The 18537-nt window shown below is 36.7% G+C and overlaps 1 protein-coding gene across 2 annotated transcripts in view; it reads right to left on the bottom strand.

Annotated features, from left to right (window-relative positions):
- Positions 1-312: 312 nt before the first annotated feature.
- The window catches only part of LOC121967318 (transmembrane E3 ubiquitin-protein ligase FLY2-like), a 32660-nt gene continuing 14435 nt past the window's right edge, over positions 313-18537 (bottom strand). For both annotated transcript variants that reach the window (XM_042517464.1, XM_042517465.1), the window contains exons 6-14: positions 5778-5841; positions 5624-5701; positions 4681-4838; positions 4543-4602; positions 4329-4422; positions 3311-3478; positions 1305-1633; positions 709-825; positions 313-609 (exon numbers count right to left, since the gene is read on the bottom strand). In XM_042517464.1, the coding sequence (XP_042373398.1) occupies positions 508-609; positions 709-825; positions 1305-1633; positions 3311-3478; positions 4329-4422; positions 4543-4602; positions 4681-4838; positions 5624-5701; positions 5778-5841 (1170 nt within the window). In that variant the 3' untranslated portion in view covers positions 313-507. The remainder of the gene's footprint in view (positions 610-708; positions 826-1304; positions 1634-3310; positions 3479-4328; positions 4423-4542; positions 4603-4680; positions 4839-5623; positions 5702-5777; positions 5842-18537) is intronic.

The following is an 18537-nucleotide window of genomic DNA, read 5'->3' as shown; positions in this document are numbered from 1 at the left end:
TAAAATTTGAACCTTAAACCTCATGATAACAATACCTCGTGCACTAACCATTAGACCATTCTAAGAGGACACGCCAACCCACGCTCATGTTAATAGACAAGAGGCCTCCACCCGAAAGCAGGTGAAGAAGCCTACTGCCACAAGCAATTCATGAGCAAATTGAGGCATTATTTAGGTAACCAAAACCACTTCCTAGATAGCTATCTTCTCCATTACAATTACGAATATTATATTTTCAGTGTTTTCCTTTACTCGGCCAAGCTTTTCTCACCAATTTGTAATTGTTAAATACAAGAATATGTACAGTTATTATTTTGGTGTGACGTGTGAAATTATAGTACATTAAGAAAGAGTCAGTCTGCAATATAATTCAAGACTTGAGAGTTACAAGCTGTTTTCTTTCAAGCAATAGTGAAATTTTCCGGTCTAATGTTTAGAACAACGAAACCTGGCTTGTTCACTGCCTGTACAAAGCAACCATATGATAAAGAGCAAGGTCACGGTGATCTATGCTGGGGAAAGAGCACGCCTGCATGTCGGGCATTCCATCTTAATATCCATCCATCTCTGTAAGCATTCAGAGTGGAAGCAATGATCACAAGGTGTCACCTGCATGCCCAAAACATGATTGATATATATTCTCGATCAGCAAGGGAGTAGATAAGAATGATGCACAAAGCTAAATTCTTGTTGGAAGACTTATTTTACCATATAGCGATTTGAGTTTTCCGAAAAGTCAATGGTAGCCATGCAAATGACACAATCTGCTGCTTGAGATGCATAACTTTCAAACTTCCGGTAATAGCAGTACTTTTCAGGAAGCATCTGCCAATAACCACAACCGTTAAAACCTGAGATATGTAACCACCCATCTTGAGGCTCATAATGTTCTTATGAAGATTAAGATAGTTGTATTTGTGCCATCATCCAACATGAATTCTAGGCATACTAGTTTATGTCATTCTCAAATCCTTGAACTCTAGGAGAATATCCAAACATCAAATTATGCACGAGGCATGTAACTTACTCATTCCCCAAGCGCTAGAGCAAAATCAGCAAAAAGACAGGATAAGAAAAGCTTTTTAGATTACATTTAGAGATGAGCAAGAAGACAGTCAGTGCTGATTCCAGGAGGTTCCAGATTATACTGACTGATTTCAACTGGCTAATAGTATCGAACATGATATTGGGATTTCTTTGGACAGGAATAGACAAATTCAAATTGTCAGAATATCTACACTATTGTTGCAGGAAAAAAAATGTGTTACCATGGTTTCCTGACTATATGAATAAAGAACTCAAACCTGATGAGGAATGAACCATCGGGATCCAAGATAATGCTGAAGTAAGAGAACCATTACTTGCAATCCCATAAATACTCCCAAATATATGCACCAATAGTTATCCACTTCTATACGCAAAAAGTTGCTTGGACAGCCAAATATGTAAAATGGTATGGCGAGGCGACTAACAGACATCCCGATTATATAATACGGGTGCAGGGGTTTTCTTGTATCCCAAATGGCATTAGTCACTATCTGGGGTATCCAAAATGAGTACATAATGAAAATAACAGAGCGCAAGAAATTCTGTAGATGATATATTAGCAGGATACCACCTAACAAAATCCCATCTGCAAAGTAGCATAACTCGATTTAGTAAGATACAAAAGTTAAGTTGAGTAAATAGAAAATATCTGGAACAATGGAAAACCTAGGGATCAAAATTACAAAATGTAATTAACTAAAAGAATGCAGCTAAAATTTTAGTTTAAGAATAAAGACACAAACTTTTGAATTTGTGTCAAAACCAAGTAATTGGCATCTTCATATTAAAAATACACTAGATTGAGAAAAAAATAAGTTAAGCCACTCTTGTAGCAACAAGGTTAGCCCAGGTGTACGTACAAGAAATGCATATGTCATACACTATTGTATCATTTAAGTAATCAATCTATCTAAAATATCACAATAATTGTTCAGGTGCCATCCAGGAGGAAGTAATTAGTGTCATAATATTTCCATGAAGTTCAAATTGAGTAGTCTGAATAATTTTGAAAGACAATCGGAATAAATGAGTTTAGTCCCTACAGTATTAGTTTTTAACAAATTTTGAGTTTCAGATATTATATATACATTATCTCAATACTGATCAGTACAAGAAAATCCTACTTTTAGCTTGGACTCCAACTGAAGCTAATTCACCTCCATTGACTGCCACTGCTGTACCAGCAATTCCTTGCATCAAAAACTAATAGCCACAAAAGTCATCTGACCTAGTGTCAAAGTTCTAGGCTGCAAGAATGAAGAATTTCATGTGGCAAAATTTTTTTATTAATTGTGATGAATCTCAGTGATGCCTATGTGCAGATGGCATAATACCATCTTTCTCCAACGAAAGCTTTGAATTTTGTGATTGTATTGTTCATGCAGCTACAGCCTCCACAACTCCATCTGAAATTATTGTTCATGCTAGTGGATGAGGTCTTGGAGGTTGTGGGTGTTGTCATAGTTCATCTCCATCATGGGTTCACTTTGACATCACCAACCATCCATCATAGCAAACTTGTATTGAAAGACTGTTTATACACCCTATTGATTTCATCATCCTAATTATGCTCCTGCATTTTCTACTATTACTGTTAGTTAACCTATTTAAATAGTTTAAGCTTTTACTACAGTAATTCCATTAGCTGCTTCACTTCTGGTTTGTTTTAGGGTAAAGTCCAAGGCTCCATGATGGATTGATTTGGGTGTGTTTTCTTATATGGCAGGCTACCATGAGTTGTTCTACATTATTCATCTTTGTTTTGTGCCTCCTATCTTCCATAATTGATGGATCACATATCTCTGTTAAATGAAAAGGTTCTTCACACACAGTTAATCTTAGACAAAGTTTGTTATGTTCCATAGTTTCTTATTTCCCTAGTTATAACATGTTTCTGATATATCAGGCTTGGGTATTATAAACACATGGGTGGAATCTCATTGCTGATTAGTACAAGAAACGTTTAATTTCAACTCAAGTGATTGCAGGCATTCCCAATGAGTTACAGATCAAATTTTTCTATAATAAGATGAGGTGAAACCTTAGTACATGCTAATTAAATTATTTCTCCAACAATCTTCTGTATGTACAAGAGAGAAATTAATATGAGGTGAAACAGTAGTACATGCTGATTAAATTAATCCTAACAAATTTTAGTGCGTACAACAAGAGGAGAAATTAATTGATATGCCTTTATAGGCAAGCATCTTGTGAACACAATGAAATCTGAAGTATAGTTTCTTTAGCAGGAATAACTACTCACAGAAACAGCTATACAGAACAGATAATTCGCGCCTCATAGTTTCCCAGCTTTCACCATTTTGCAAAGGTCTTCTTGCTTTCCATATAGAAAGAAGATATCTCATCTCGAAAATTGAAAAAACAACAAACTTGAAGAAAGCTGCTGTTGCAAAAGCATTGAATAGGGACTCTGCAATCAAAAATCAACACAGTTTCCCAAATCAGTCTGTGGCATTATAGTAATAGCTTCAGAAAATTCAGGCATGCTATTGGTGGAAGGAAGAGAGTAATGAGAAAACCATAAATATCAACTAACTGAGAACATAATGGGCGGATAATTAATCCTCTACTACTCTGTTCCGAAGTCATCAACTATTCAAATAATTAATAAGCATCCACTACCCATCCAGCTAAGCAAGTATCATCTAAATTTCAAAAATAAGCAAGTCTTATGTGTTCATGAGAAAACATTGTCTTTCTATTCTAGCATGGGACCAATACATGGACACCGCTGATAAGAGTTTGTTGTATCAGACTGTGAATGACACTCAATTCCATGTGGATCTTAAAATGCTTCCCAGTAGATGGGGGGTCCCTTAGCATTCAAGACCAGTAAACAAGAAAACTATAACATCTAAAAGACCATTAAGACATAAATTCATCCGACTCTTTTCTTATGTGTCATTTACCTATTCTCCTATTGTGCGATCAATTGCTGTGCGATTCAACTTAGTTTGGCTTAACCATAAGGGTTGTTTAACAATAAGTCAACAAATAGGCCATTACATCTTTAGTTTTTTGAGGTAAGACTACCCTAAGCAAGTGAAAAAATCAACTAAGGCTTAGCGGCTCTTCCCCTCAACCTCATCGATGTCAGATGGAAAAAGAAATTAACAGCATAGGGTTTTTAAAGAATTACAGAGAATGGTGCCGGTCATGATTCAATCTAACTTGAAGCATGAGAACTGTGCCACAGAAGTGCTGCCCCTTGTTCTTCCAAATAATAAATGAAAAACCAAATAATAAGAAGATCTACATACCTACTAAAATTCCAGAAGTCAAATTCAAGAGGCACACATATGCATCCATAAGAGCTTGTTGACCAATCATCAGAATAGAAACCTTAGCAGCACCCTATCAAGTAGAAGAAACCAAAATAACTAGAATAAAAACACACGATTATATGAATTGTAGTTCCTATATCTTTAGTTGCAATAAGACAGCTACAAAATATGGACAAAACAAATTACTCACAGATTGAGTATTGCTATGTTCCATTTGTCTAATCAACAGAAGAACTTGAAGAAACGATATCTATAATAACAAATGAAGGATTCCAAACAGTGCAACAGAAGATTTAAAAGATGCGAGTCACTATTTGATGAAGGATACAAAAGTGACCATCAATGTATAGTTAACTGCTTTGTTGTAATAGGCTTCAGTATTCAAAGAAGTTGCATTCAACGAGATTGAGGAAAAGCACTCTCCATCGCTATCGATTGCTGGACCCTCCATTAACCCCTCTAAATGGTAAAGCTCATGATTTCCATCTATTAATAAAAAGATATATTAGAAAATGGAAGCTGGTATACCTCTTTAGTATTATTGGATGATAAGAGAAAAGAAAGCATTGTCATTCAACTAATATAGTAGGAGGTAGAGTCCTAGTTGCAGTGGCAATGACTGGGAGAAGCACATGCTTCAGAAGGACATAGAAACTGTAGTTTCTTGAAAATCATAAATTGGTTATGATGAGAATACCATGCCTCAATTTTCTTTTAGTACATCAAAGGGAGTTTCTTAAAGGACATGGAAACAGTTAGTCTACTTCAAAAATTTGAAGACACTGTTTATTATTGGATTGAGAGTCCTTAGGATGATATAATCTAGCAAATAAGCAAAATAAAAAATTTAAAATGACCCAACCACTAATTATTAGACAATGCCCATATTCTCTGTTAGTGCATGCTGCTTGAAATGTTTCAAGTGATTTTGCTCAATCAAGGTTGCATAGAAAAATTCAACTGAAATCATTAGGTGACTTCCTGATTACCAAGAGCATTTTTTTCATGAATGATTCGGATTCCTAACAATTTTTAATTTCCCTTATGGTTAACTCTCCACTTCTAAGTATGCTCTGCACAGTATGCTTCATCCATTCCAAAGACAAAAGAGGTACTAAAACATATGAATTATAATTTAGTGGATAAGCATTAGAAAATAACTTTATGCTCACAAATAAATCTGGAATATTAACTTCACAGGAAATAATTAGGCAAGACGTCATCAGCTACTATATAATTGCTAGTAAGAAGAAATCTACGAAGTCAAGTACCATTTTGTCTAGATGGAACTCGCAAAACTTGAGCAGCAATCTCTATGTGGCAATGTTTATCGATGTCGTAAGTCACAGCTGACAATATACATTAACAGAGTGAGAAAGAAACATGAATCCAAAATTAGAATCCAAACAGGAAAGAAGGTCCTACATTTTTTTCTTGGTAGTCGATCTTGAATTGATTCTTGAAGAACTTGGGAGGAGAAAAGTCTAATCTGTTAGGAAAAAAACAATAAATAGTCCAGTTTTTATCTCAGATAACTGACATATACAACTATCAACAATATTCAGTGATGCAAGAAAACACATTAAATTTAATTCGATTTCCATACTTTCAGCAAGAAAGTATACAATAATTATAATCTACGTTTCATTTCCACGCTCCTATGTTGTGGGCTAGAAGTCATCATCTCATGGAATAGTCACATTTTTCCTTTTCCAGACAGCATAAAGCGACAAAAAGAAAAACATTGATCATACAGAAAAAAGATAAATATTAAAAGAATTGCTACAACTACAATGCTAAGATTTACCCAGAAAAATAATCCAATTAATTATTTCGAAATGTGCAGAAATCCACTGTAGCAGACTGAGAGTGGATAATGTGATCAAATTTTAAAGGTGAAGTTGATTAACTCATTGTTTAATAAAGATTAGTGTTAATTGAGAGAAAAAATATCTATACTTTATTAAAAAGTAGACATATTTATATACAAATTAGAATCTATCTTAGAATACTATAATTAGGCTAATTGACAAATTTACCTAATTGACCTATATATATTACCTAATATATAGAGATAATATGGTAACAAATATTGTATACAAATAGGGGTGGCAATTTAGTCCAGATTCGGGTTGGCGGATTCGGATTAGCAGGTTGGCGAACGACAACCTGAACCCACCTGATTATTAACTCGAGTCGAATTATTCAACCTGAACCTGATATGTTTATTTGCAGTTGATCCAAACCGACCCGTTTGACCCATTTGACTCGAACCCAACCTGACCTAAACCCAAACCTGACCCGAATTCCCACTGGAGGAGCATCGGCCGCCGATTGGAAGATGAGGAGTTCCAATTTCCTAAGGACTTGATGTGAAAATTAGTAAAATACTATATATAGGGGTAGGGTTTTTAACTTTTTAAAATTTGCAATATGGGTTTAAATTTATAATTATTTACAAACCGGTTTATGGATTGTAATTGAGTCGCTTCAGGTTGATCTGAAACTGACCTGCTTATTAATCGAGTTAATTGGATCGACTCGATTTTGACCCGAACCCAAAACTATCTGACCCTAACCTGATTCTTTCGTGTTCGATTAGGGTCATGTTTTCATGTCGGGTAAAAAATTGGCACCCCTAGATACAAATATGGTAACTATTATATATAATACTCCCCTCAAGTTGCAGCATAGATATTAATCATACCCAACTTGTTACAAAGATAATCAACCCAAACCCCACTTAAAGCTTTTGCGAAGATGTCTCCGAGTTGTTCTTCAGTCTTCACATATCCTGTAGAAATCAAATTTTGTTGAATTTTCTCATGAATAAAGTGACAATCAATTTCAATGTGCTTAGTTCGCTCATGATACACAGAATTCGATACAATATGAAGAGAAGCTTGGTTATCATACCACAATTTTATCGGCACTGATATATCCGCATTATCTCACACACAAACTATGTCATAGCCCTGTATCCTAACTCTGCACTAGATCGTAAAACGTTTTACCTCTTACTCTTCCATGAGATTAAATTTCCTCCCAAAAAAAAAATACAATAACCTGAAGTAGATTTTCTATCCATTTTGGAACTTGCACAATCTACATCCGAAAAACATTCAATATGAGTGTGCCCATGATTTCTATATATGATACCTCGTCCGAGTGCTCCCTTCAGGTAATATAGAATTTGTTCTAACACTGTCCAATGATGAATGGTTGGAGATGACATAAATTGACTATCAACACTAACCGAATATGTAATATCCGGACGAGTTACGGTCAGATAATTCAACTTTCCAACCAATCTTCGATATCTCTCAAGATGTTCAAATAGTTCACCTTCTCCTGTGAGATGCGTGTTCTCAATCATTGGAGCACTACAAGATCTCAGTTAATACGTCAAGAGCATATTTTCTCTGAGATAGGAATATACCTTTTTTACCTTTCATAACCTTAACACCTAAGAAATACTTCAGTACCCCTAGGTCTTTTGAATGAAATTGAGTATGAATGAAATTGAGTATGAATGAAATATTTAAGATATGAGATTCTCATAGTATCACTTCCAGTAATAACAATATCCTAACTAAATTGTTATAGAACACAGAATGGTTAGAAACTAAATTTTCCAAACCAAGCATGGACTTTGTTTCAAACCATACAAAGCTTTCCGAAGACGACAAACTCGCCCTAACTCCCCCTAGCAAAAAACCCAGGAGGTTGCTCCATGAAGAAAGCCATTCTTGATATCAAGTTGATGTCTCAAACAAAACAAGTGCTACCAAATATCCTAGGGTTAATATGAAACGAATTATTGGGAAAAAGGATTTTGTAAGGGATTTCACCATGAATAACAGAGAATGGCATGCGGTTAATGAGAAAATATTAACCGAGGGCTCATGCAATTTCAAGAAGATGTCTGTTGTTACATTTAGCCACACCATTTTGGGATAGAGTATCAACACGAGGTTTCATGAAGCATGTCATTCTGACTCATATAAGACTCGAATGAACCAGATGTATATTCCTTGGAATTATCACTTCGCAAAGATACAAAACAAAGAAAACAACTCAAAACAATTTTTCATTAAATTTAACCAAGTTACACGGAAATAATCATCGACAAAAGTAACAAAATACCTAAAACCAGTTTTAGACAAAATAGAAGGATCCTAAATATCAGAATGAACTAATTCAAAAAGAATAGTTCGTTTATTTATTCTAGGACTCGAACTAAGATGGTGATGTTTTGCAAACTGACATGACTCTAATGAAGATACCTTACCATATTATGGACAAAGCTTTTTGAGTAAAGGAAGAGATGGATGTCCCAACCTACAATGAGCCGCAAAAGGAGAAGTGACACTCAAGCAAGCAAAAGAATTTGGGAGCGATGTATCAAGAATATAGAGGCTTCTAGCCTCATGTCCTTTACCAATAATCTTCTTCGTCAAAAGATCCTAAAATAAGTAATGATCAAAAAAAAATGAGATGCAATAATTGAGATTACGAGTTAGTTGACTGACAGAGAGCAAATTAAAGGACAAATTTGGTAAATGTAAGACAAAGGATAGAGGAAGAAAAGGAGTAAGATTAATTGTGCCAGACCCACGAACACAAGATAGAGAACCATCAACTAAAGTAACCGTAGACGTGTTAGTTTTGGATTGAAAAGTACGAAAAATACTAGAAATTACTTGTCATATGATCTGTGGCACCAAAATCATTGGCCCATTTGGAGGATGAGAAAAGAAGACATACATTTTATTTACCTGAATCAACGACAGCAGTAATAGAGGGAGATGAAAGCTTGAGTGATTCCTAATATTTTGAGAATTTGGCAAATTTATCTATAGAGATAAGGGTCATTTTATCAGAGGCATCATTAGTGGATGCAATATGGGTCAAGTGTTTTTGTTAATTTTTATACTGAAGTTTTCTACATTCAAACTTCGTATGGCCTGGCTTATGACGGTAGTTGAACATAATACCATCCGAATTCGATGTTCAAGTTCCAAAGTCTTGTGAGCTACCTCCTTTGTTTCCATTGTGACTAATTGATCTTCCAAACTCATAATTTGTCTTGCGACTTACCAAAGCACCATTAAGCGGAACAGATGTAGTATTTTCTAAACAGAGAATACGACTAAATACATCATGTAAGAGGAGACCTCAGATCCAGAGGGAACTGTGACTTAGCAGACTCAAAGTCAAGAGATAGGCTAGCGAGGAAGCTCATGATAGTCATCTACTCTCATTGGTGTTGTTGAACCTTCACATCAGGGCTAAAGGGCAACAACATATTAAGTTCCTCATATGTCTTCTTGAATGCCATAAAATAATTAATCAGAGGTTGATCTTATTTTTCCACATGGTAAAATGTTTTGCAAACTTCATACATGCAAGAGAGATTCCCTTTTCCAGTATAGAAATTCTAAGTAATTTATTAGTTCTTTAACAACTTCACAGTGATTAATTAAACCAATTACCTCACTATCAATACAATTCCGAATCTGAAGGAACAAGCGAGCATCCTCTCTAAGCCATGTCTGCTTTGAATCATCTTAAGGAGGGTCATCAGTCAAATGACCATCTTTGTCAATACTTCGTAGATAAAGACGAACAGTCTTATTCCAATCCAAATAGTTCGAACCATTTAGCTTATAGTCCGCGATTTTAGATATCAATGGCACAACATCCGTCACAATAGAAGACTTATTTTCAGCCATAAGATTTTATCCCAAAGTTTGTGAAATAAGAGCCAAAGGAAGGAGCTAAGGCCGAAGGAAGACCAAGATGTGGCTACGGCTGGCAAACCAAAGCAAACAGAGATAACACTGAAAATGAAATAAGATGTTGCTCAGACCACAAGATAACACAAAAACTGGAGAAATAAAGGATGGAGCTAGAACAGGCATTGTAAAATATCGAACAAAAGGATAATAAAATAATAAGGTTTAAGAGACGGTTAACCTTAACGGAACTTTTAGAAATTTTTAAAAATTTTCTGAGAATTTTTCGGAGCTCGTATGGCGTACGTTAAGGAGATAAATTATTGGGCTAGGGAAAAGCCTGTTTAGAAATACTCAAAAGTAGGAGTTGATTTAGGAAAGTACTTAGGGTTTGATTAAACTAAAATCTAAGTTTCCTAAATTAATTTATTTTCCTTTTAATTTTCTCCCGTGCCTTATTTTCTTCCCTCGTCGCTGCCTCTTCTCTTCTCCTCTTCATCCCGCGATCTTCTTCTCTCCCGAGCCCCACGCCGCCCCAATTCTTCCTCCTCAACTCATCGTCGCCCGATCTTCTCTTCTTCTTCGTTGAGCTAGCGCTGCCGACCCCTATTGTCTCTCCATCGCCGGCACTTGCGCACCGTCGATCGCCACCACCACAGCTCGGCGGCAGCATTGCTGGAGAGGAAGGAGCTAGCGCAAGGGGGCGAGGCTACCACCAGTAAGGTCTCCACTCGTTTCCTCCTCCTCAGCCCTAGCATCGGTCGTCTTTTTCCCCTTGCCCTAGTGTCGACCGCCTCCTTTGCCCTAGTTTCCGATCCACCGCCGATCGAGAGCTCATCTTCCCAGTCTGAGGCGCCATTCTATGCACAATTAGGGCTTCGGCCAGGAGCAGGGATCCAAGCTCATAGTGTTCTTTCCGTGCCCTAGAATTCCACTGTCGGATTCCTCTTCTCAAAACCCAACAGCCGTTGGTTGTGGTTCTGTTGGGAGGGGACGACCGACACTAAGGTAGGATAAGGTATTTTGGGCTTTTGGTGGTTTTATATATGTCTAGGTTTTGATTTTGATATGGGATGTTGTGCTCAAGGTTCTAAAATTCGCTAGACGCTAGTCGGGCGGCGAACCAGCGCCTAGCGCCTAGGCCGCCTAGGCGGGGACTAGGCGGCGCTAGGCGGATTCCTCGGTATTCCTTGTTTCATGTGGACTGTGGATAATGTCATACAAATCTAAATGTTGTCTTAAATAATTTCATAGCAATGGAGATCTAACTATGTATGCTAAAATAAATACATACTTTCCAATACCAAAAAATGAAAAACTATAAAAGAAAATTAATAGTTTTGTGCAAAGGAAATATACTAGACTTAGTAAATATGAGTTAAAAAAAACAGTTAAACAATAGAACATGCAGTAAGTTATCATAATCATATAGCAAACAGTAGAACATTGGAAAATAGTAGCAATAGTTCAATTCAAGATTACAATGCATTGTGAATCAGTAACCACTAAGCAAAATATAATTGTTAAATAACGTAAATCATGTCTTAACAAAATGAGTTCAAAATTACACAACTAATAATATCTCATATTTATTTTACCTCTTCTCCATAATTTTCAATAACTTGTTCTTCATCGGACACAAACTCAATATCATTATTGTGATCCTCCTCTTCTTCGGATTCAAAATCATCTTCATGAAGTTCTCTCACACTAGAGCTTCTTCGGGTTGTAGATTTTCATCCGCTCCACTTGCTTCATCAACCATTTGCCAAGTGAGCCCGGAACCTAGTTCAACTTCATCATCTTCCCCGCTATCCACAATCCAACCTTGTGACATTCCTTTCTTTTTTTCTTTTTTGTTTGTTCAACAATCTAGCATTAAATTGGACAAATACTAGCTATTTTTTTTTCTTTGTATGAATCTAAAAAAAGAGAAAGTAAATATTATAGTTAGTACCATGAATATAGACATTAAAAATTATAACTAATTTAATTAAAGAGTGAAAGTTTAAAACTTACTCCTTCAAATGTACTCCAATTTCTTTCACACCTAGATGAACTTGTAGTTAATGAAAGTATCCTCAATGCCACCCTTAGCAAGTTAGGTGTGTGAGCACCGTATGTACTCCACCATGCCCATGGATCAAATGTATCATCATTTTTTTCACATGCTTTTGCTGCCAATGTTTTTCCAAACAACCCAGTCTTATTTCTATATTTTGGAAATTCCTTGTTAATAATTGTATCTTGTAGATCTAACTCATTGGCATGCAAAGTTTCCATGCATTCAAAAATCCCCGTCATGACCTCCTCATAAAGAGCAATAGAACTATCTTTGTAGTAAAAATAAGGATTCAACAAAAAAGCAGTGGTATGCAATGATGTATCAAGTTTATCCTTCATTTTTGACTCAATAATGACTATGATAGGCTGATAATTTGATTCCACGTTATTCAGAGCCACCTTGATATCTTCTTTAGCTTGAAGAAGCTCCCCATATAGAAACCCCATCGATGGCTTTCTATCTCCATCTACCAATCGAAGAACTCTTACCAAAGGAGCAAATATTTTCAAACAAAGTGTCACACCATTCCAAAAACTCATGCTCATCACGGTAGAGTAAGCCAATTTTCCTTTGTTTGTTTTTTACCATTTACATTTCTCCCACATATCACTTGTAAACATGGCTCTTAAACTAGCTTTTTTTTCAATCAAACTTTGCAATGTGAGGAAATTTGATGCAAACCTGGTAACTCCTGGTCAGACTATGTCTCTCTTCTTCGTGAAACTTCTCATCAATGATAAAGTCTTATGGTGAGCATAGATGAAAATGGTAAAAGCCTTGGATTGCTCAATCACCTTTTTATATCGTGGAAGTTTGTCAATACTTTCAAGCATGAGATTAATAGTGTGAGTTGCACATGAACTCCAAAAGATCCCGGGTCGTTTTTCTCTCATCAATTTAGCTGCAACCATATTGTTGGTGGCATTGTCTGTTACAATCTGAACAATATTCTGAGCTCCTACTTGTTCAACACACTTGTCAACATACTCAAAAATAAGTTCAGCTGTATGCGCCTCCTCTGAAGACTCCTTAGACTCTAAAAATGTAGTACCCTCCTTGCAATTAACACATAAATTTAAGATGCTTCTTTTTCTATCACTCCATGCATCTGTCATAATTGAGCACCCATTCTTTGCCCATTCTTCTTCATGTTTCTTCAGCAATTGTTTTGTTCTTTCAATTTCGGCTTTCAATAGTGGCTCCCTAAGTTGATATTGAGTTGGAGGCTTAAATCCTGGTCCAAATTGACCCACTGCCTCCATTAGTTGCTTGAAGCTATCATTATCAACAGCATTGAATGAGATTCCATTTTCATAAACCCATCTCCCAACATATTGTTGAACTTGTTGAGTTCTCTCTTTGAAAAGAGCCTCATTTATATTTTTTTGGCGAAGTACTTCCACTGGAGCCTGCATTTTCTGGAGCAATTGCCGATGCATATCTATCCATGGGGCCAAGTGGAAGAGGTTTTTTAACTCCATCCATCCCTTCAATTTCAAGACCTTCTTCTTCATCTACGGAAATAGCCACCTCTGCTCTACAACTTTGTTCTTCTATTATTTTGTTCTTCTTTCTGTTCCTCCCTTCTAAAATAGCCTGTTTGCACTTATTTTTGTCTTCTTGAGATGCTTTTCGACAACCAGATACATTTCCAGGTATATTTCCAATGTGCTCCTTTATCCTATACACTCCCCCTGACATTGCTTTTCCACATAACTTACATTTAATTTTGTCGAGGTTCTTAGGATCAATCAATATCCCAAACTCCCATCCGATGTCATTTGACTTTCTTCTAAGAATCCCGGATTCGGGTTGAGTGACAGATGCTGTCGAAGATGGATTACTTGCCATTGATAACAGATATAATCTGAAAAAATTATATATATTAATAACTAACAAGACATAACATGATAATAAAATTTAAATATTTAATTATACTATATAGATACAGGCATACAATACAAAATATTTTAATAACATTAAGTCATTAACCAGTCTGAGAATATTTTTTTATATATCTTAATCTAATTAATAAAATTTATTAGATATGTGTTTAAATAAATTAAATTTTAAATATATTTTTTTTATATTTTTAAATCTGTTTTATACTGTTATATATAATATAATTATAAATTAATAATATTTATTATTTATTGGAATTTTTAAAATTTTAATTTAATTTTCATATTTTTAAAACTGATTTATATAAATTAATAATATTTATTATAATTTTAATATAATTTTAATATTTATAAATTCGATTAATATAAATTAATAATATATAAAATTTATAAATATGATTTATATAAATTAATAATATGTATTATATTTTTTAAAAATTTAAATATTTTTTATTATTTAAATCTGAATATCTGATAAATGATAATATTTATTATAATTTTTAAATCTGTTAATATATAAATTAATATTTAATATTATTTATTAAAAAAGTTAAATATATTATTTATATATTAAAATCTGATTAGTGATTATATAAATAATAAATTATAAAATTAATAATGGAATTTTATATATTTAAATTTGTTTTATATAAATTAATAAAATTTATTAAAAAAATAAATTTTAAATATATTTAAATTTTAAAGGAATTGTTTGAATTTATTAAATTAAAAAAAAAAAACAAAAAACGCCGTCTCGCGACGCGACACTGTCGCGAGACAGCGCAGACACCACCGGCGCCTCGCGGGAGGCCTCCGGCGCCGCCGGAAGCTCCGCTGGACGTGTCCGGCGCGTCCGGCGAAGTCCGCCGTTGCTTCCAGCGGCGCCGGAAGCGTCGCGGAAAGCTTCCAGCGCCGCTGGAAGCATCACGCGATGCTGTCGGACGCGTCCTACGACGCGTCCGGCGGCTGCGGACGCGTCCGGCGTCGCCGGAGACGTGCCGCGATGATGACTCAACACTGTTCTTTTGTTGATGTATCAAGTCTAAACGTAAAAACTTAAAAACGTAAAAACTTACCGGAGCGACGAAGCCTTCGACGCAACGATGCAGCTACGCAGCAACGATGAGAAGACGAAGCGGCGCTGAGAGACGACGAAGGCGTAAACAGGAAATTTCGAACAAAATACCAAAACAGTGAAACCTAAATAACGTGTCGCGGAGGCCCGACGAGGCCCGCCGAGGCCCGCCGAGGCCCGCCTAGGGCCGCCGAGAGCCGCCTAGGCGGCTGGGCCGCCGAGGTCACCCGCCTGGGGGTTTTCCGGCGCGGCTTGCTGCCGCACAGCGACTAGGCGGCCGCCTAGCCCGCGTTTTAGAACACTGGTTGTGCTAATTGGGGTAGTTGTCTCTGGCAGCAACTTCTCCTAGGGCCAGCTACTTTGCTCCAACAGCATATCTTCTCCGACAGTGAGTTATCGGTTGAGGCATTCAACTCAGGTGAGTTTTAGAGCTGATTCCATTCTTACATTGGATTGCATTAGTGGTAACGAATTGTACAAGTTGGTTAGTTTGTATTAAGATGATTATGTATAGATCTTTATCAAATTGAACAGTGGATGGTTAGGGATAATAGAGCTAACCCTAGTTGACCCGTGGATTAAATATAGTTAGGGTTAATGTCTACGATCGATTAGGGCTTTCCCTAATTAGGTTTGGGTATTTTATTTAGCTGTTTAATTCATATGAATTTAGCTAAATAAAATAAATGTATTGATTGATGCAGTACTCTGATTCGAGACGAGCGTCTCGACGTCGGATGGGTTGATACGATCTTCTTTTTGGAGGCGAGTATCTCTTGACTTATCTTTTATGCTATTGTCACTTTGATATGCATAGTAATTTATAGCTAGTAGCAATGATCATGCTTAGATTTGCCCTTGGTATGTCACTATTCGATACCTATAATTTGTTCTGTTTGTTGCCTGTTATGTATCCATGTTTATATCTCTTGACTATTTCCATGTGTACATTAGTTCCTAGAGTAAGTGACATACTAGGCTTCATTGAGTATAGGACTAGTTTTCTGAATTTTGTTATGTGTACTTAGATCTGTGATACCTAGGTCATGGTTTGATTTATTTTCCTGTTTGCTATATATTATGTGGAGCACATCATCAGATCTGTGATACCTATGTTTGTTGCCTGTTATTTTCCTGTTTGAGTATATATGATGCATCATCTTGCATGATTGTATGCTGTGTGATTGTCGGCTCCGTTATTGTTGAGCACATCATCAGTTACATGACCTGCGCACACACAACCACTCATGGGTTAGTGGTATTTCAGGCAGGTGTGTGTTGCAGTTTGCTTTGTCAGAGCTCCGCTGGTCCGCTCATAGGTAGCGATGACTGCAGTGTGCAGCGGGCAAGGATCCCTCCTCTGGTCTGACTCATGGAGATGAGAACATTGAGCTCCCCCACTCTGTTTGGGGTAAGAGGATAGGTGTACTCCGACAGTATCCTATCCACTCGGTCACTCAGGAGCAGTGATGGCAGAGTGCACGGCTGTCATAGCTCTACCCACTCGGTCTCACCATCGCGTGTGAGATGGTTGACTGGCGTCAGGGGTGACACATGTCATTTTTGCATCATATGCATTGATTGCATTTATGGTTTGTGATTGTTGCACTTTGTTTGCTGCATTTTGGTGGTTGCATATGATTGACATGCATCCAGGAGACATGAGGTATTGGGTCTGACGATCGTATGTTTCGGATAAGAAGCCCTGGTGAGTACAGTTTCTTCAGCCTTTGCAGTCTGCATTTCCTACCTTGTTCAGAAACTGTACTACATGATTATTTCTGTTAGTTATATCTTACTAAGCATGTCAGCTTGATATCCGCTGAGTTCTTTGAACTCACACCGTTGAGCTATTTCTATTTCAGGTAGCAGGTAGATTTTTGGAGTCGCTTGGAGTATCCTGTCTGCCGGTTCCTACGTCACATCCGAAGACCGCATCGAGTTTTGTTTACGCTTTCCGTGTATTTGGTATTTAGTGTTGTTATTGTGTTTTGTGTTGTTATAGTTGTTGTGTAAAACCTAGCCGGCTAGCAGTTGTTGTTTTTAGTTTGTATGGTTTTTCTTTATCATTTTTCCGCTGTGTTGGTTTTTAGTACAGCCGAGTGGTTGTTAAATAAATATATAACTGCGTGGTTGTGTTTATTTTGTTCCAGCCGAGTGGGCTGATGATATAAACTGCGTGGTTGTGTATATATTCCAGTCGTGTGTGGCTGATGTATATTTTGTATGTAGTAATGATTCAGATTGTCACCCGTATAGAGGAGATGCTGCCGAAATTTCTTCTGGCAGAGACTACCTGGGCCGTGACAGGCATTGGCTGCACAGAGGTCCCACACGGGCTGGCAAAGCAAACAACCACAATGTAACGAAAACAAATTGAAGCTGGAGTTGGGCGTCGAAGCACCCAATCTAAAACCAAAACTAGGGTTTGAGAAGCAAAGGGATGTTATGCTCGCCTTGTTCACAAACCCTAATCCACGATATTGAGTTAGATCTATGTGCAAATCGCGATCTGAGGGAAGAGATGAAGGGGCTAACCTAGATCGCAAGGGTGGAAAATGTCTCGCACTATTGTGTGCCTCGGAAGGCTCCTTCGGAGCTGTGCCAGTGAGGAACCGTGAGGACGCGCGTGCTGGAGGAAGGTATGCCCTACTGGAGGACCTCAGAGTCACACGCGCGCTGCTGGAGGAAGGCAGTGGGACGAAGTCGTGGTTGAGAACACACGAGTGCGAAGTGCTACTAGAGGAAGGCTATACACGAATAGAGAGCGGCGGCGTTAAAAAGGAGAATAGCAAAAGATAACTCTAATTTTAAATTTCTAATGGCTTTGATACCATGTTAATTGAGAGAATAAGTGTCTATATTTTATTGAAGAGTAGACATATTTATATATAAACTAAAATCTATCTTAGAAAATTATAATTAGGTTAATTGACAAATTTGCCTAATTGACCTATATATATTACCTAATATATAGAGATAATATGATAACAAATATTATAATACTTAGCAAGGTAATCCTAAAAATACAGAGTTTGAAAAAAATCTGTTCTGGTTGTAGAATTATTTTCTTTTCTACGGAGAATTATTTTTACCTTGCCTGCAGAGCGTACATATGCTACCGGGAAGCATGCAAGACTACACCTCATTAAAATGCAACGATGTTTAGAAGTTGAAGAAAAACTCAAAAAACAGATACAAAAGAAAAAAAATAATATGAGAAGCGTGTTGTATACTCCCACTACCAAGAATGCAAGTAATATGATTAAAAGAATCACCTTACTTTTTTCTATAGGATTTTCACGTCTTGTTGTTATTGGGATATATAGGTTTACATGTACTTCTCTAACCCTCTATTTGGATGGTGAGGGGAGGTTCATTGATGGAAAGCGAAGGGAAGGAAAGG

This window comes from Zingiber officinale, chromosome 3B (genome assembly GCF_018446385.1).
Source record: "Zingiber officinale cultivar Zhangliang chromosome 3B, Zo_v1.1, whole genome shotgun sequence".
Classification (NCBI taxonomy): domain Eukaryota; kingdom Viridiplantae; phylum Streptophyta; class Magnoliopsida; order Zingiberales; family Zingiberaceae; genus Zingiber; species Zingiber officinale.
The sequence above is the reverse complement of the archived record's forward strand: the minus strand, read 5'-3'. Positions and strand labels throughout refer to the sequence as shown.